The sequence below is a fragment of the Apodemus sylvaticus genome, chromosome 4 (assembly GCF_947179515.1).
Source record: "Apodemus sylvaticus chromosome 4, mApoSyl1.1, whole genome shotgun sequence".
Lineage (NCBI taxonomy): Eukaryota > Metazoa > Chordata > Mammalia > Rodentia > Muridae > Apodemus > Apodemus sylvaticus.
The window spans coordinates 142855444-142875691 of record NC_067475.1 but is presented as its reverse complement, the minus strand read 5'-3'; the positions used below and the strand labels follow the sequence as shown (position 1 = coordinate 142875691).

At 44.0% G+C, this 20248-nt stretch overlaps 1 protein-coding gene across 1 annotated transcript in view; it reads left to right on the top strand.

Annotated features, from left to right (window-relative positions):
• Positions 1-20248, top strand: part of Spata16 (spermatogenesis associated 16) — a 273026-nt gene that overhangs the window by 192964 nt on the left and 59814 nt on the right. Inside the window, exon 5 of the mRNA XM_052178788.1 lies at positions 453-600. Coding sequence (XP_052034748.1) covers positions 453-600 — 148 coding nt within the window. The remainder of the gene's footprint in view (positions 1-452; positions 601-20248) is intronic.

Sequence of the window (20248 nt, the reverse complement as noted above, 5' to 3'; positions counted from 1 at the left end):
CTGGGGCGTGGGAGAAGAAAAACTTAATTCTTATAAAGACAATGCCGTACAGGTAGCTTGGAGCATTTTAAAAATATTTTTGCATAAACTGATTGCCAATATCTGTTCATCAGTAGATTAGTTATAATATTGTACCTAAGAATTTGATTTTTCTAAATAAAGAGGAAAATGACACCTTGAGAAACAGAATTTTTATTTTTATCTTAAGACAGGCTTAGGGTACAGGTGGCTATTTACAAACTTTCTTCAGTTAATTGGATTTCTTCAGATGAAATAGTATTTTCAAAACTAATTAAATTGTGTTCTAATGAATATTTAAGACCAAAATATGTTATCTTTGCTGTACAGTATATAGATTTTTAAATCATCCATAAAAGTAATTATTTTTTTTTACGTTCTCAAAAAGTATTATGCTATTACTGCTGCTAAGTGGCTCGTTTCCTTCCTCACAGGCCATGATTGAAGAAGCCATCACCAGAGCCGAAGCGTTCTCAGTTATGTACACACCCTTTGCAACCAAAATAAGGGCTGATAAAATAGAAAAAGTGAAAGAGGTGTTCATGAAAACTCACCCTGCATATGTGGAGTACATCTACACAGGTAAGTTCATCCTCCTCACGTCATTGGCTGTCGTTCTGGTGCCCATGGCAACCAACACAGAGTGCTTCATGGTTTGCTGGTCCTTTGTACTTACAGGTGTAAGCTTCAATCTAAAGAGTTCAAGTGTGAGCTTATTTTTAAAACTTTAAGTAGAGCTAGCTTTCGTTTCAACACAATGTGCCTTGTGTGCTCACAATTTTAGGCTTTTTAAGGAATAAATCTAGAAACTCTTAAGGTTTTAAGAGAAAAAAATAGTAAAAGTCTGTGATGAAGAGCTAAGCTAACACCCCACCTCCAGTGCCCCTCTGTATACTCCAGAAGTGAGTGTTTTCCTGAAGATGGATTTCCCCCCCAAAGCCTGCTGCTTGTATTTCATGTCCACCATCCCCTCACCCCTCGCCATCCCTCATGCCTCCCCCGCAACCCCCAGGTAACCAAGGGCACCTGCTTGAGTCACTTTTCCTAAGGGAGGAAGAGGTTTATTTTGGCTCACAGTTTAACAGATGAAGTCCAGCGGGACAGAGAACGAGCAGTGGGAGGAGCCTTTGCGCCGGCAGCTTGCGGTGCGGGTTTGTTTTTCACATACAGGCAAGTGAGGAAGCCAGATACGGGGTGGGCTGTAAACCTCAAGGTTCTCCGTTCCTCCCAAGTTCTCACTTCACCAGCTAGACTCCACCTCCTAAAAGTTTCAAAGCATTCCTCCAAAAATACAAAAAAAAAGAAAGAAAGAAAGAAAGAAAGAAAGAAAGAAAGAAAGAAAGAAAGAAAGAAAGAAAGAAAGAAAAGAAAAGAAAAGAAAAGAAAAGAAAAGAAAAGAAAAGAAAAGAAAAGAAAAGAAAAGAAAAGCAATAAAATAAAAATGGCACCACAAGATGGAGACCACGTGTGTAAACACATACGTCTGTGGAGCATGTCTCCCATCCCAACCACAGCAGCACAGAGGACACAGCACTGGCCATCGCCCCTTTCTCTCTTCTTCATTGTAAAGGTCTCTTGTTTCCGTTTCCAAAATATTTTCCCTATTCATTATGTACCGAGTGTTGTTTTGAGTTAAAAGGAGTTTTGCATGCACACGCGAGAGAAAAGGGTGCTGAACAAAGACTCCGAGAACGATCGGGTAAAGTCTCCATCTGCTGTCCCAGGCTCAGTTTCAGAGCCTTTGCTCTTTCCTATCTGTGGGGCTGAGCCGTTGATTTATGAGATTAATAACAAGTCTATTATTGATCACTTCTCAAGAATCAGCACTCTACATTTGTTCTCTTGTTGTTCCCATAATTTACGAGGAAAGATGATCTACATTAGAAAACAAAACAGTAACAAGAAAAGACAAATAGCCCTCTGAAGGTGCCAGGCCAGACTGCTGGCAGCAGGCTTCAGATATGAACCCAGTCCTGACCCTTGAGTCCCATGCTTCTCCCAGTTCCTGGGCTTTATCCATAACTTCAGCGGAAAGATAATAACCCCAACTATTGACAGCTGGATCATAAATCCCTAAAGACCAGGGGGCATTTAAGAAGTAAAGAAAGTAACTAAATACAGAATCTGTGCTAAGATGAGGGTTGATCCTGGTTTGGTGAGTTTGAGCACTCGCATAAGCATTTCACAAAGGGCCAGAGAAAATGACTCTGCGGGACAAAGTGCTCACCACAGGAGCCTGACAAACTGACGCTAAGTTCCCAGAAACCACGGAGAAGCTGGACACACCTCAGGTGTCTAGCATCACAGCATGTGAGCTCCCAAGCCAGCAAACCCAGAGAGCTGAGCACCGCATCCAACAGGGGAGACTCTGCCTCAAACAAAGCGGTGCGATGTAAGACTGACCCACGTGATTGCCCTCAGATATTCACACATGTGCCGTGACACATGTGTGCCACACACGCTTGTGCACGCGCTCGTGCACACACACACACACTCAAAATAAACCTTTAAAGAAAGAGTAAGACACAAAGGAGAAAGCATAGTTTACGACGCAGTTAATATTTCTCAGAACTTAAGACTTGGTTGATTATGATCATTATTTTTCATTGTTTCATTATATTTCAAGGGGTTTTCCTTTTGTATGGGTGGAGTCAGTAACAGCACATAAAAGTCATGCCTACTTATGACCAAGGGAAACTGAGTCCAGTTGGGTAATTTCATTCTGTTATCTTGGAAACAGAGAGGGATTCACTGCGATCACTGACTTGCCAATTTCTCTTCTGGTGGAATTAGTTTAGTTATATTTAGCATACTTCCCAGAGAAGTCACCACGATTAATTAATACTTAGGAAGCATGGTTGCCACTGAAGGTCTGAAAACAATAATAACATTAATGAGCCAGACTCAACGTCTCCTATAACTCCATCAAACCCGTTATCAAGATGAACTATGATCTGTCGGCAAGACAATTCATGCTAAAGGATCCCGCACTTTCCAAGAGAAGATAATTACACATCACTAATGATTGTTTCTATTATTTCAGAATTGCTAATTGCTAGCATATGACAGTGTGCTATGAGAACCTAGGGTGGGGAGATAAAGCATGTCGAGGGTGTGAAGTAGGGGAGGCAGTGTAGAATTTGAATTTCCTTGGGGCAACTAAAGCTCTTTGACTTTGAGCAAATGAGATAGCTGTTCCCTCATTTGCCCCTGGGACCAAAAAATAAAAAATAAAACCTAAGGATTTTCCCCCCAAAACATTAGCTGCGATGAGTGTGATGAGGATGAGATAATTATTAGTAGCCTAATACTAGCGGTAATGCTGTTGTGAGGTGTGACTTCTTTGATCCCAGCACCTTGGAGGTGAGTGTTGCTACAGGGCATAGAAGAGGAAAGGCCCTTTGACACGGAGACACCTCTCCCAGGAGGTGCAGAACAATCGCTAGAATGAGCATCAGGTCCACGTGTAGCCAGCCAGGAAGTCCCTGTGTTTCCTTGGCATGTCCCCCAAGCTAGCATTTGAGGCAGGCTCTTGCTGTCTCACCCTGGCAGTCCTGTAGCTGGCCTCGCACACGCAGCAGTCATCCCGCCTTTGTTTCCCACGTGCTGAGGAGATAGGCATGCCACTATGACCAGCTATAGATAGAACAGAAGAAGCCACTCCCTTCCTGGGCATTGGTTTTCTCCATTACCTCAACAGACATTTGTGCACCAGCTATTGTGAAATAATATGAATGATGCTTATCCCTGTCTAGCTTAAGATGAATGAGATTCAAACTATGATTTATTTATTTGGCTCTGCTCAATTACTGGGGGATGACCCCTAATCTAATTCTCTAATGCTGGACTGGCTGCTTCTCCTGCTGTGATCCTTAAATATTTGTTGTTGGAGTCGTCCTGGGTTATTTCTGCTCCAGCAGTCTGGAGTCCTGGGTAAGCATTTCACTCTGGCAAGTGCTGCTGGTCCTTCGTGGCTAATAGAGACCTCCTGTTCTCTCCATCTTCTGCTCAATGCTCATATCTGTCTGTCTGTCTGTCTGTCTCTATCTATCTACCATCCATCTATTTCCTTTCTCTTTCTCCCTCATGGTCCCTACCTGTGACTCCCCCTACCCTGCCCACCCAGCCCAGTAACTCAAACAATACCTCTTTTTTCTCCCCAGTAATTGGTTGTAGCTATTTTACTTAACAGTGGTTTTAAACTGGGAAGTAAGGTTTACCCAACAAAGGCTGTTATGCATGGGAATTTACTCATCTTGGGGCAGTCAGATGTTGGGATACAGAACTGAGCATTTGAATACAAGCAGCACCAGACAAACCCCCAACAGGCTGTGACTGCAGTCGCATGCAGATAAAAAGATAACAAATACTAGATCTATGGGCTGAACAGCCATGCTCAAGTCACCCAGTTCTGATGCCTGAAAAACCTTCTTCCATGTGTAGCCAATGCTTTCCTCCAAAACATTCAACATGTTCATGTGTTCCTCTCTTTATTTACCACCTACTTCTGTGTGTGTGTGTGTGTACACAGTGTGTGTATATGTGAAAGTATGTGTATTTGAGTGTTTGCCTGTATATAGATGTATGCAAATGTGTTTATATTTCAGAAGAGGGATGTAGAACAGAGGTCAACCTCGGGAGTTGTTCCTCAGGAGCCAGTCACCTTGTTTTGAAAGTCTCAGCAAAGGTTGGATGGTCAGTGTGCCTCATAGAGCCTCTTGTCACTTCCTTCCCAAAGCTGGAAGTCACAATCACCCGGCATGGATTTTGCATGGGACGGAACTCAGGTCCTCATACATGCACAGCATGCACCTTACCCATTTCCTCTTTTTGAATATGGGCTTACTAAATACCCTTAATGTATGTGCACACACTTCACTGCACATTCACTCTCCCACAAACAGATAAGAAACACATGTGCAACCACCCACCCAAAGACAAAGTTTCAGGAGAGAGTGCCGTCCCCGTCTCTCCTTTATTGTATGAAGGTTTCGCCACAGCAAGGGAAATGAAATCTGAAGGCTTTCTAAATTAGAGAAATGGTCTGAGGAAATATAATAGATAAGGTTGTGTGGCAGGACCTTGAGAGTCCCAGAAGTGGGTGTCTAGCAAAGCTTCACTACAGAGCAGTTGTTATCATTGGAACTCGGAGACTAACACGCTGGCTTCAGCCCACTGAGGCTGGCAGACAGACCTCCACCTCAGAAACTCTGCCCAGCTCTAGGTCACCTTCATGAAGACTATCTAGGACAGAGTGCCTCCCTCCCTGGTCACGGCAGCGCAGCAAGCCCCGCTGCAGTTGGCAGAGGTGACTGTAAGCAGGAAGATGTCCTGCCACCTGCATGTTTTCTCCAGCCAGTCTTCTTTGTAAGATATTTCTATGTTAAAATTAGAGGCATGGGACGGAGGTATAAAAGTAATTTAATCTGGAATAATTTTGAAATTTAGTCTAGGTTTTAATTTTTTTATAGTATAGAATAGAGTTTATTCAGGGCATGGGGAGGGGGGTTAAGGGGGTATTAGAGACAGAGAAAGGCAAAGAGAAGTTGAGAGTAGAGAAGTAGAGGCCGGCCATGACCACGTGGAGAGAGGGGGAGAGGGGGAGAGAGAAGAGTCCAAGAGCAAGAGAGAAGCAAGAGAGAGAGGAGGGGCCAAGCATCCTCCCTTTTTTTATTTGATATATTTTTTATTTACATTTCAAATGATTTCTCCTTTTCTAGCCCCCCACTCCCCGAAAGTCCCATAAGCCCTCTTACCTCCCCCTGTTCTCTCACCCACCCCTTCCCACTTCCCTGTTCTGGTTTTGCCCTATATTGCTTCACTGAGTCTTTCCAGAACAAGGGGCCACTCCTCCATTCTTCTTGTACCTCATTTGATGTGTGGATTATGTTTTGGGTATTCCAGTTTTCTAGGTTAATATCCACTTATTAGTGAGTGCATACCATGATTGATCTTTTGAGACTGGGTTACCTCACTTAGTATGATGTTCTCCAGATCCATCCATTTGCCGAAGAATTTCATGAATTCATTGTTTCTAATGGCTGAATAGTACTCCATTGTGTAGATATACCACATTTTTGCATCCACTCTTCTGTTGAGGGATACCTGGGTTCTTTCCAGCTTCTGGCTATTATAAATAGGGCTGCTATGAACATAGTGGAGCATGTATCCTTATTACATGCTGGGGAATCTTCTGGGTATATGCCCAGGAGTGGTATAGCAGGATCCTCCGGAAGTGGCATGCCCAGTTTTCTGAGGAACCGCCAACTGATTTCCAGAGTGGTTGTACCAATTTGCAACCCCACCAGCAGTGGAGGAGTGTTCCTCTTTCTCCACATCCTCGCCAACACCTGCTGGCTCCTGAATTTTTAATCTTAGCCATTCTGACTGGTGTAAGGTAAAATCTCAGGGTTGTTTTGATTTGCATTTCCCTAATGACTAATGAAGTTGAGCATTTTTTAAGATGCTTCTCAGCCTTCCGAAGTTCTTTGGGTGAAAATTCTTTGTTTAGCTCTGTACCCCATTTTTAATAGGGTTATTGGCTTTCTGGGGTCTAAATGAACCAATTAAGCTCATGCAAAAACTCACTCACGTTTTGTGGAAGATGTTAATATTTCTCTGGTCTTTTCCTTTGTTATCGTTGTTGTTTGAGGATTGTTTGTTTTTGTGCTGTTGTTATTTTTGAGATGGGGTTTCTCTGTGTAAGAGCCCTGGGTGGTCTGGAACTCACTCTATAGGCAAGGTTGGCCTTGAACTCATAGAGATCCCCTGCTTCTGCCTCCAGAGCATTAGGATTAAAGGTGTGGGCCACCACACCTGGCTTCCTTTGATCATTTCTATCAGACTGATGAGGGGAAAATTAGCTTTGAAGAATGTCCAGACTCCAGCATGTATCAGAACTCAGGGTACATCCTTCTTCAGTTTGGACCCACCAAAATCTTCAAGCCATATTATAATAGAGCCACATTGTATTGTGTTTCCTGGAGGAAAAATTACTGATTTTTTTTATAGCATAGCTATCCATTTTTCTTATTTAAAGAAACATCCAGTTTGATTCATGCGGTGTAGTCGGGGTATATAAAACAAATAATAATTCACCGGCCCCGGAATGATTATGCTTTCATTTATAAAGATTTTGCTTGTGATTTTTATTCATATATTCCAATAAAATAATACAATTCCATGCAGTTCTTATTCTTGCATGACTGTATTTTAATAATAATAAAGTAATACAATAAGCATACCCTGTCTCCTTTTGATGAAAATATCAAGATTTATTTGCTAAATAAATAAATATTCAGTAATGGGTCTATGCTTAGCCATGTTTAATAGAAAAGTTTTCTGGATCAGATATCAATTACTTTAACGTTTAAGTGGATAGAGTCATATTTTGTCTTTCTCGTGCTCCATAACTCCCAGGAGTAAATATGTATGTTCGAGGAAATAATATATTGTTTTTTAATAGACCTTTAAAAATTGCTCCTCGCTGGAATTTATAAGTTTGCTTTTGCAGAGCCATCATTTACTAGGAAGAATAATATATTCCTATTTTCTCTAAAACATAAAGCCAGAATTCCTCATTTTTTTATTCCTTTCTCAAATCATATGATTTTATCATGATCAAGAGTTTTCCAGATCAAAATGTCTTCCTCTTTGTAACCAGAAGTGGAGAAAAAGTTGCGGAATTAAATAAAAAGTTCCACACACACACACCCCAATGCTCTTAGAGAAGTGTTACAGGCAAGTCTGTGATCACGAGGATAAATCAACTGGCATTTATTTCTACAGAGTTCTCCACAGACTTACAGAACCATCCCCAAAGTGAAGACACACCTCATACGTGGGCAGGAAGTCTGTACTGTTGACACAGAGTATCGCTCTTCCTAGTGTGAAGTAGTGTCCGGCCATCACTGTAAGGGACCTGCTTCCCAGCCATGGCTCCTATGTCCCTGATATGTCTCATGATCTCTGAGCAAAGGTTGAGTCATCAGACAATGGTCCAAAAAGAAGTCAAAGTACTAGAAACATTTGGAGCCGTCTCTCAAGAACATCAAGTTGGGTGGGGCAGGGCAGCCCAGTGGAGTATCGTACCTAGAATAGATGCGTATCACTGGTGCTGTATCCACAGTGCTCAGCAACACCATGTAAGAAGCGGCCACCATCAAAGACCACTCCCCACTCTAAGATCTCTAGACACACCTCTCAAATGTACAGATAAGTCAGTTCCTTGCTAGTGTCAGACCTGGTGCCTTATCTGTTTCTCAGGTACCAGATCGTCGCAGTCTGCACAGCAGAAACCAGGGACCACTCACTGCTAGACAGGTAGGGCCCATCTTGGCTGGCACGGAAGCAGTGTGGTAAACACATGTGCAGGTTTCTTCTGACTATCCCAGCCACTTTGGATCTGATCCATTGTCTGACGCTGTCTGTAGGGAGACATGCATGGCTGTGAGTCAGCAGATATAGAATTGATAACAGACCAAAGTAAGGATACCACCAAAGCCCAGCTTGGTGAACTGATGGGCTTTATCTGTGTTACTTCCATGGATATGGGAAGAGTCTACTTAGAGGAACAAAAAATGACTTAAGAGAGCTGGATCACCAAAGCCCAGCCCAGGATGGGTGACAGCCCATGAAAGCTGGAGACCTAGAGGACACTGCAGGCAGCTCAACAGGGGGTTAGAGTGTGCCCTTTGCATGTGGTTTGCTGGTTCTGAGCCTTCTTTCAGGCAACTCTACTGGTCTCTGTTTCTTTGCGGCAGTAACTTGTCTGAGAGTGACTCTCAACAGTCCTCACGGTTTCTATACAATTGGGAAGACCGTGAGTCTGATCAGTTTCAAGAACTTCCTGGAGCCATTTAGAGTTATCTGCTTCCCTTCTACACGCTGTGTCTTCAGAAGCTTCCCTGCAGGATGGAAGGTGCTCATCCCAGAGGAAGCTGGCACCCTACACCCAGAAAGACTGCTCCCAGTCACAGTAAGCAATAGCTCTGCTTCTTCACATTCAACTTGAAGGATTTTGTTTGGAAATCAGTGTTGCACAGAAAGGAAGCTTTCAGGTTGGAGAGTTCCTTTTGTAAGCTCATTTTCTAGATATGCATAGTCAGCATACAAGGTCAGTGTGTTTTTCCTTAACTACTAGGCTCACAGTTAACCTAGGCCTTCTAAGCATGAGTGTCTATTGAGATTTTCACTTTAGTTTTAGTGAAATAGAGCCCCGTCCAGCCCAAGATATCCTTTCTTTTGTGTGTGTGTGTGTGTGTCGTGGGAAGATGATGTGGTGTGTGTGTGTTGGTAGTGTGTATGTGTCTTGGTGTGTGTTTATTGGTATAGGGGGTATGTGTATGATATGTGAATATATGAATATATGTGGGGGAGTTATGGGATGTGAGTGGGTGTATGTCTATGTGGTAGGAGGGTGGGGATGGTGTGTGTGTGGTGTATATGTATGTGTTGTGGTGTATTTGTGTGTGTATATGGTGTGTGTATGTATGTGGTGTGTATGTGTGTGTGTGTGTGTGTGGTGGGAGGGTGATGTGGTATATGTGTATGTTGATAGTACGTGTATGTCTTGGTGTGTGTGTGTGTGGTGGGAGGATGATATGGTATGTGTATGTGTGGTGGGAGGGTGATGTGGTATGTGTATGTGTTGGTAGTATCTGTGTGTCTTGGTGTGTGTTTCTTGGTATAGGGGGTATGTGTATGATGTGTGAATATATGTGGGGAGTTATGGGGTGTGGGTGAGTGTGTGTGTGTGTGTGTGGTGGGAGGGTAGGGCTGGTATATGTGTGTGTGGTTTGTATTTGTGTATGTGTATGTATGCGGTGTGTGTGTATGTATGTGTTGTGGTATGTGTATTTGTGTGTGTATGGTGTATGGGTGTGTGTGTGTGTGTGTGTGTGTGTGTGTGTGTGTGTGTGTGTTGATTGAACACATCACTCCTCGGGCACCATCCTCTATGGTTTTGGTTTTGGTTTGAGACAAGGTCTCTCACAGGAGCAACTCTCATGGATTAGGCTGACCCGGCTGGCCAGTGAGGCCCAGGGCTTCATCTGTCTCAGCTCCCTCAGCCCTCAGGTTACAGGAGCGCAGCACCACACTCAGCCTTTTGACTTAGGCTGTGGAGATTGAACTCAGGGCCTCAAGCTACAGAGCAAGGACTTTCCCGACTGAGCCATATTTGGCCGGTCCTATTTGTTTTAGTGTTCTTAATATTTTTATGGCATATCAGACAGACAGACAGACAGGCAAACAGATAGACATTTTAAAATGCACATCTCTTCTAGGTGTGGCAACTCACAACTGTAATTCCAGTCCCCTTAGGCCTTGTACCACTGTAGTGAGTGTAGGCCAACTTGGACTACAATCAAAAAGAAAAGGAAAACAATGTTGTTGTTTTTAAGACTGTGTAAAAAAAAAAAGTGTGTCTTAAAAAAAAGAAATGTAGCAGATTGAGCATTATGAAAAGAAATGGAGAGAAGTGGGAAGGGTTGGGTGGGAAAACGGGGGGCGGGGGGAGAAGGGGGCTGATGGGACTTTCGGGGAGTGGGGGTCTAGAAAAGGGGAAATCATTTGAAATGTAAATAAAAAAATATATCAATAAAAAAAAGAAAAAAAAAAAGAAAAGGGATGGAACCGCAGACTCCAGGGTGGAGAACATCCTGTTGTAAGTGGCCCCTTACCTGGGGCCATAGTGAGGTGCCAGCCGGAGCTGCCACGGAGGGCCAGGTCTGGGTCCTTAGCCTCACAGTGTCTGGGTCAGTGCCCTGGTCTAAGGCTCATATTACCACTTGAGACCATGGGGAACAGCCCTGGTCAAGTCAACTGCTGGGAATCATGTGAATGTCGAGGGGCTGTACAGAACCTGCCCACCCTCACTGGCTGGGGCACTTTGGAGAGCTGGCCCCGCCTCTCACCAGCAACAGCTCTTGCTAGAGTGGGCTGCGCCTTGCCCAGGCAGCACAGTGGAGCTGGCCCTGGTGGCATGGGTGTAGGAGAGACAGCCCCCACCATGTGAGTGTGGGAGAGCTGATCCCTGCAGCTTTCCACTGGCCATGGCTGTCCCTTGACAGCCGCAGCACCTGGGAGAGAGAGCTCTGCCCGTTGCCTGGGCAACACCGTGCAGCTCCTGCCTGCCGCCCACCAATGCAGCACTGGTTGGCCTGGCCAGAGAAATGTCGCAAAGCTCACCCTGGTGCTGTGCATAAGGGAGAGCCAGCGTGTTGACCAGCTCAGCTCCATGCAGGCCCTAAGCTGGCCCACCTCAAAAGTCTGCATCATCTGTGAACGACTGGGATTCGTGAAAGGGCCAGTTCTGCCGATCCAAAGCTGTGGGGTTTCCATCTGATACAGGGCAACGGCAGGATAACCAGGAGGAGTTCCAGTGAGGATCCAATATTGATGGAGTCACAGAAGCCAGAGACCCCGAACCAGACCAAAGGCTCATTGCAATTGAAGATGTGTGGACAGAGGGGTGAACCGTGGGACTCACTGTGATACGCTACAGCTTCCATGACGAGATGTTTTTCTATGCTGTGTGTGTGTGTGTGTGTGTGTGTGTGTATGTTATTTTGGGTGGGGGGTTGTGAGAGCAAAGGGCAGATATGAGGGGACAGGCAGATGAGCAGAACTGGGGTTCATGATGTAAAACTCACAACAAATCAATAAAAAGTTTGTGAAAATGAAAAAACGAAGATGGGTGTGGTGGCACATACTTTTAATCCTATCACTCGAGACAGGCAGACCTCTGGGTTTGGGACCAGCCTACTTCACATAGTGAATTCCCAGACAGCCAGGACTACATAGACAGACCCTGTCTCAAAAAGACAAACAATTAAAAAAAAAAAAAAAAAAAAAAAAAAAAAAAAAAAACCTCTACTACTTAGTTCTTATGCAGTAAACATCAAGTGAAGAAACAGTATTTCCGGCTCCACAGACCCTCCTCGTTCTTGGCTGCTTTTCTCCCAGTTCCAAGCTATGTCCTTCCTGCCCATGAACCAAGATGATCCCTGCGCTTTTAAGAGTCCTCTCTTCCTGCTTTGGTTGGAGTCTGATCTGTACCCTTAAATACACGTGCTAGAAGCATGGTCCCCAATGTGGAACTGGGAAGGTGGTGAAACTGGGAAGGTGGTGGGACTGGGAAGGTGGCGGGACTGGGAAGGTGGCGGGACTGGGAAGGTGGCGGGACTGGGAAGGTGGTGGGACTGGGAAGGTGGCGGGACTGGGAAGGTGGCGGAACATCTGAGAAGTGGGTCTTGACAGAAGATGCTTACGTGATGAGGCCCCGTCAGAAGGGGTCAGGCCCGTGTCTCTGGAGTGAGTAGGCCCCACAGGACACCAGAAACCAGATTGCTGAAGCCAGGTCCAGCACTTCCCCTGATCCCCAAACCACATGGCATTCTCCTTTTCCCACACACCATCCCACGGCACGGGAGGATACATACTCCACATGCACATGACCAAGCATGAACTTCTCCACCTCAGAACCGTGAGCCAGTGTAACTCATTTCCTTATAAAGTCCCAGCTTCAGGTGTTGTGTTATAACAACACGAAAATGGACTGAAATACTCCCTTACTTCCCTATGTCATCATGTACATATTCATTCCTAAACCCTGACTTTAATCTGCCACGGTGGAACATTATATATCCGAAGTCACAGAAGAAATACCCTGTCTGGCTTCTTTTGTGCAACGACATTTTCATGAAATCCATCTATCTGCGTCAAAAGCACTGATTGGCTTGTTTTCACCAATCTCCAGTGTCTCGTGAAAAGCTCAGGATTGAAATGCATCCTCTACAAGTGATAGACGTAAGTGGCCTGCAGCTTCTGGATGCTACCAGTTACACTCTTGTAACTCCAATGGTCCTGCCAGCCCAGTGGACTGTGCCTTCGAGCCACACGGTGGGAGAGGTAGACACCATACCGATTTTCAAAAAGAAGTACCAATGGAAGTTTTCCCAACAGAAGTTTTCCCAATCAGGCATTAATGTTCTTGTTTTCATACACCTCACAGTGACAATTACTCTAATTTTAATGTTAGTGCTTGCTCGTGTAATACATACCGTGTGGTGGATGTCGTTTTCCTGGACATTCAGTTTGTGTGTGAGTTTGCCTTGGACATGTAGTCTGCTTAGGTCTTCTGCCGTGTATTCCAAAAGTGGCAGCACATTGTCACCCTGTCACCCTTCTCTTATATGCCACCCCTGCCACAGGAAAGTGGGGGTGGCGGGGAGGAGCTCAGAGTCCAGAACCTTGAGTCGTCTTCCTTTTCTTCTCATCTTCCCATTACCAAGGCCGACTGTCTTAACTGCTGTGATCTCTGTGATGCCCCGATGCCCACCGCTGGGCTTATTTGCTTTCCTCTTCAAAAGCAGTTGGGTTATTATCCTTGGCCCCTCACATTCATGTCTGAATAAAATACCAACCATAACCTCTTCTGGTGGTTGTTTTTAAAACTATTGGGGGCTGAGGAGATGGTTGTGCAGTTCAGAGCACAGCGGAGTCGGGTTTGGTCCCCAGCACCAAATATGGCGCCCAGCATGGCAGTCATGACTGTCTGCCACTCTAGTCCAGAGGATCTGGTGCCCTCTTCTGACCTCCACAAGCACCAGGCAGGCACATGACATACATCAAATAAGGTAAATACACGTTTCAAGAAAAACCTACTAGGAAGCTATATATCAATTTAGGAAAACTGGTATCTTTATAATTTCAAATCTTGTAATTCATGAACATAAGTCTTTCTAAATTTCCTTCCATTTTAATAGACATCTTGATTTTCCTTCCAATTTGTTGTTCCAGAGACTTCAGATTATCTGTCTTTTTTGGGGGGGGGGTTGGATTTCTTTTTTTCCAGACAAGGTTTCTCTGTATAGCCCTGGCTGTCCTGGAACTCACTCTGTAGACCAGGCTGGCTTCAAACTCAGAAATCTGCCTGCCTCTGCCTCCCAGAGACACCACCCGGTGTGTCTTTTAGCTTTCATTAACACTTAGTAGTTGGACATTTATGAAACAGAGAGTGGAATGTGTATACCATGTATAATTATCAGAGCATGCCCATGGCTTGTCTACAGATGCTAACATTTCTTTGTGCTTGGAACATTCAAAATCCTGACAAAAAATATGCAGTGAATTATTATTGTTGCTGCTGCAGCTGCTGCTGAACATTGAATGGTATCTTTAGCAAATTTCAACTTCTCCAACTGGAACTCTATATGGATTAAGCAACAGCTCCTCCTGCCTTCTGCCATATCCTTCCCCTGTGTCTCTGTGAATGTGACTTGTCTAAGGTACTAGGCAGAATTAAGGGATCTCTTACCCATCTGTACCCAGCTTATTTCACATCACATGACCTTGCATGATGTCTCCAAGGTTCATTCATGTTGTCACACACTAGATGTCACTTTCCTTGTATGCATGACTTCACTGTATATGTGTGTATATACTGCATCTCCTTTGTGCATCGCTGGTCGTTTTAAGGCGGGTTCTTCCCAGCTCTTGGTTATGATGTATACTGTGGTGATGAGTGCGAGCCTGTGACTGTCTGTCTGTCTGAGCATCCTCTTCCAATTACTTGGAACACACATGCAGAAGGGAAGTGTCAGGAGCACCATGTCACTTTTCATCACAGCCACCTAGTTTTATATCACTACTGGGATCAATATTGGCACCATCAAGATGTGCTCGATTTTGTTATTTGTACTTGATATAAGATATTAACTTATCCCCCCCACTCCTCCTGTGAGGGGAACATATAAAGGAAATACTCTCCCCAGAAATTGAATTTGGCATATTTGTTTGTATCTTACATGTCAACTCTAGCATTATAAAGATTCTGAATTATTTATAGATGGATTGAACTTATAATCCTGTATAAGGACCCTTTCAGATGCTAAAATTCAGTGCATACAACTGCAACATGTATGCTTTCAGAGAGCGAGCAGGGTGCAGAACAGGTGAATCCACAGCACTGAAATGTCTGCTTCAAACACAACTTGACTCAACAGCTCCGCATCTCTGCTGCTCTGTCTCCATGGTCAACTTTATTCTAAAGCTGTACCTTGTATTCTGCCCAGCATCCTCCCTCAAGTACAAGGTCCTAGACACAATAGTTCAATGTTCAAGTATGTTCTGTGATGTGAAATTGCACCATGCAAAGGAACGTGAGTAGCTCATTCACAAACTACATGGCTAAACAAGGAACTGTTTAGTCAACACAATGTAGCACATTGACATAAGTTCAATTGGTCCCACCCTTACAAATCCTTTAATCCCTGTACTGTGGAGGCAGAAGCATGTGGACAGTCTGGATTTCAGGCTACCTAAGGCTACATGCTGAGACCCTGCCTCAAAGAACATTTTTAAAAATCTTTTTACTTATGTGTATGCATGTGTGACCATGTGTATGCCTGTGCAAGTGTGTGCTTGCGGGTACCCAGAACAGGGTTCAGATCCCTTCTTACTGGAAAGCAGTTGTGAGCTTCCTAATGTCTTTGCTGAGAACTAAGGTCTGGTCCTCTGCAAAACAGGCAGGTTCTCTTAACTGCGGACCCTCTTCCGCTCAGGGGCTCACTTTCAGAGGAGGAGAACCATTGAACACATTTTTCAAAGGTTTTGGGTTTGGTTTTTAAAGAAAGACAAAGAGGAGGAAGGAAAGAAAGGAAAGGAAGGAAAGGAAGGAAGGAAGGAAGGAAGGAAGGAAGGAAGGAAGGAAGGAAGGAAGGAAGGAAGGAAAGAAGGAAGGAAAGAAGGAAGGAAGGAAGGATCAAATACATGCCAACTCCTCAATCAAGCAATGGCCATGCCAACCCTTAAGCAGTGTTTTCGCACGGTGCTGCTGCTCCCGTACTGTTCTGGCAAATATTGAAGGGAAGAGCTGTGTCCTTTTAACTCTTGCATCGCCTCAGATTTGAGTGACTTCAATGTAATGAATCCCAAAGACCCAACATAGCTGACTAAAGAAAATTTTGCAACCAACAAGGACTCTGAGCAAAACAGAAATGAAATGTATATAAAATTCCTGTGGGGTTACTTATCTTTCTAAATTTTATACAAGCTATGAAAGGAAACTTAAATATACCAAATTGGTCTCAGAGAAGTAGACCAGAGCCTGAAGTGAAAATGAGGATTCTTGGGAATGGAAGCCAATTTTTTTCTTCTTGCATGTGTAACTCTGTAATTATAATGGCCCAAGGGAAAATACAATTTATTATGCAACAATCCATTATTCATATGGCTGGCTCATACATCAAATGCAAAACTCAAAGTATACCATCTATGTGGGGTGTTTGCTTGCTTGGGGTTTGGGAAGACTGAGTCTCACTAAATAACCCAACCTTGCCTCAAATTTGCAGTCTACCTGCCCAGCATCCAGAATGCAGGGCCTACACAGACATGCACACCCAGATCATCTGTGTCTTTAAAAGGAGAAGACTTTGTATTACTTACGATGGAGGGCAATGAAGACAACTTAGCTGAAAAGTTGCTGCCTTTTGCTACTTTCTTGCTGATGTGGATTTGTGGAAAAATTCCAAGCTAGAAGCACTGGCATTCAAAAGAGTACAAGGTAAAACTCAGAATCAACTAGGAAAGTGGTAATGACGAAGTGTCGCCTTTCCGGAGCACGGCAGAACCTAAACTCTGAAACTGATCAGTAAAAAGGAGTCATATAAAACTCATAGGGCCCCATCTCTCACTGAACAATCGGGACCTTTAGAAATGAGATTTTGCTCTAACCCAAAATGTCAGAACATTTTGTTATGGACAAAAGGCAGGGAGATGACAGACTCCAGAAAGCAGAGGAAGGAAGGAAACGTGGAGAAGTGTGATGATGAGATGCAGACAGATCTGCATGTTCCTCTCGGAGATTTTAAATCCCTGTGAATTTTTTATTGCTTTTAAACAGTGAGGCAAGGGCTGTTAAGATGAGTCAGCAGGTAAAGATACTTGCCGTCAAGACTGAGGAGCTGAGGTCTGTCGCTAGAGCCGGAATGGAACTCACATAGTAGAGAAAGAAAACTAATTCCTCTAAGCGTGTGTGTGTGTGTGTTTGTGTGTGTGTACCCATGTGTGTACATGTGTGTGACTTCATGTGGGTGCATATGTCTGTGTGTGCACACAAATAAATAAATGTAATTTTTAAAGGAAAAAAATATTTGAAGTGTTCCCTCATGGTCTGTCAGCCATAGTTATGATTAGGTGTCTAACAGAGCACACTGATGATAGTTCATACTTTATAGTTCATACTTTACTGCCAGAGAGTGTTCAACAAATACAACCATCCCTGACATATAGATGAGTCTGCTATCCCATGATCAATATTTCACGTTTCTCTGGATGCTTTTCCTTGCTGTCAGACCTTCTCGAAGCACCATCTTCGGTGACCAGATGCCCATAATGCTTGAAAATTCCCTGAAGAACGGGCAGTGTCCAGGGTTCAGTCTCAAGTGTGATTTGAATGACACTCTCTCCTAGAGTTGGTGGCGCCATTTGCAGAGATTGCAAAACCTTTAAGAGATGGAATCTTGCAGGAGGAAATATGTCACTGAAGCAGACATTGTCACTCTACAGCCAAGTCCTACCCCAACCCTTTCCTGTGTGGGACGAAATATGGTCACATGAATCCCTCACTCCCTACAGTGGGTCTCTGTGTTTCTGCCACCCAGCCTTCCCCTCCATAATGGACTCTTTGTTTCTGGGACTATAAAGCTGAAGAAACCTGTTCCTCCTCTGAATTACTTTTGCAGTGGATTCTGTCCCAGCAACAGTAAAGTAATTAATATAGTAATTAATGGCTGCAAAACCATTGTCTCAACCCCATCAAACCTGCCATGGTGATTCTGGTGTCTGAGCAGTGGGTAGCCCTTTGTAAGATTAAACCTTGACCCATTTGAGCTTGAGTTAAAATGCAAGCCAGTCCACCACTACAGTTAGTGACAGAAAATATGTCGTATCTCAGAAGCAGCAGAGATTTGTTCTCATTTGCATCATTCAAAATTTGGAATTTGGGGAAATTTCTAGATTCTATTGAAGTACCCACAAGGTTCTTGGGATATGAATATAACCTGAAAATATGAGCTTCCATGTTATTAGGATCTGTTGGTTAGTTAAGAAGCACCCTCACAACACAGCAGAATCCCTGAAGTTAAGAGGGGGGATCTCGTTCTGAGAGTCTGGAGGAGACACCATCAGGGAAACCTTCCAGACAAAGTGAGACAAGTTAGACACAACTGCAAAATGGAAAGTGGAGCAAAACACTGTGTGCTCTTGGGACATAAACAGACGTTCAGAAGCAGGGTAGACACAGGTTCGTGCGATATACAGAGATCTGCCCAATTGACAGATTTTGGCAGATCGATACCAAAAATAAAAACATGAAACCCCCGAAAGAAATTATGAGATGATACATACTTGCCTGATGCTTGCTTGAAGTTGTTGGAGACTGGGTCTTCTGACATCACCCTCAAAGTTGACATTCACCAATGTGTGACTCCTGAGTATGGGAACCCGGGTAGGCACCACCGCATCCAACTCATCTATGTGTTTAAAGTAGAAACATTTCCACCATTTCTGTGACATGGCGCTAATGGTAACTTAGCTGGGAGTCTTGAATGTCTGAGAAGGAAGCACCGTCGCTCCTAAGGGAAGATACAACACTGGTGGTGTGGTCGGGAGGAACTGTATCCACATGTAACAGTGCTGCTGTGATCCAGATTTTATGTAACGAAAAATCTGAGCAGAATGACCATGGCTGGAAGACATGGAAGGAGAATGGTGCGCGGCCAGCACCTTCAATTAGCATATGAAGGAAGTGCCATACGCTTCAAGGACTCAAGAAAGGGGAAGGCAACAATGGCCTAGGTTGAATTTTAAGCCAGAAAAAAATTATTGAGCAGTGGTCATCCTCATCACACTGGGAAGCATCAGGGAGACAAGAAACTGTGAAGAGAAAGACATCAACTATGGGAACAGATTTGCTCCATTTGAGGTCGATTTTTGAAATGAGCAGACAGCAATAACCTGGCAGGCACTAGGAAATATGTGTTAAAATGTGAAAGGCATAGGATGCGACTGTAACCCTCACCATCCATATTTTAGTTAGAATGAACAGGAAAATCTACAGACTAGAGAAATCCCCCGAGGGTGTGTGTGTGTGTGTGTGTGTGTGTGTGTGAAGAGGATGTCACTGAGTCACAGCGAGCTTTGGGAATCCCTGGAGAAGGAAGATCAGTATTAGTGTCTTGGTCTCCTAGTTTGGTTCCTACCACGATGATAAGCACATGACAAGCAACTTAGGGAGGGAAGGGGTTTATCTGGCTGAGAGGTCACAGTCCATCATTGAGGGTAGCCAAGACAGGAACCCAAGGCAGGAACTGAATGACCCAGAGACCATGGAGGAATACTGCTCACTAGACTGACCTCATGGCTTATTCAGCCTGCTTTCCTTCTTACATAGACCAGGACCACCTAGCTAGGAGTCCCACCACTCACAATGCTCCGAGCCCTCCCACTTCAACAACCAATCAGGAAAATGGCCTGCGGAACTGCTTACAGGTCATCCTGATGGAGATGTCTTCTCAACTGAAGTTCCCTCTTCTCAGTTGACTCTAGCTTGTGTCAAGTCAGTAAAAATAAATAAATAAATAAATAAATAAATAAATAAATAAATAAATAAATAATAACCAGCACACTTTCTTTGCCTGTCACTATGTGAAATACCCTGACAAAGTAGCTTAAAGGAGAAAGCATTTAGTCTAGCTCACACTTTAGGGACAGGAGGTCTGGGCACCAGGAACTTGAAGCAGCTGGTCACATGACATGCACATCCAGGAAGCAGAGAGCAATGAATGCACCTAGTGCTGTTCTGTTCCCTTTGCCTACTTACACGGGCCAGGATCCCAGTGAGGAAATGGTGATCACCACAGCAGGCTGGCTATCTCATCCAAATAACACAAAATAGCCCCCCAGAGACACACCCAGAGGCTCACCTGTCTCTCAGGTGACTCTAGACTCTTTCAAGTCAACAACTGGCACTAACCATCACAGTATGTAAAAACACAAAGGAGAAATGGACAAAAATACCAGAAACACGATTTTAAGACAGAAGCAGCAGAAATAGTGTTCAGAGAGCTTCAATATATTCAACAGCTGATTCCATGATACTAGCTTTCCCTCATACACTATCCTTCCAGTTAATGAACAACTGTTTAAACCTCTTTTGCTAAGCACT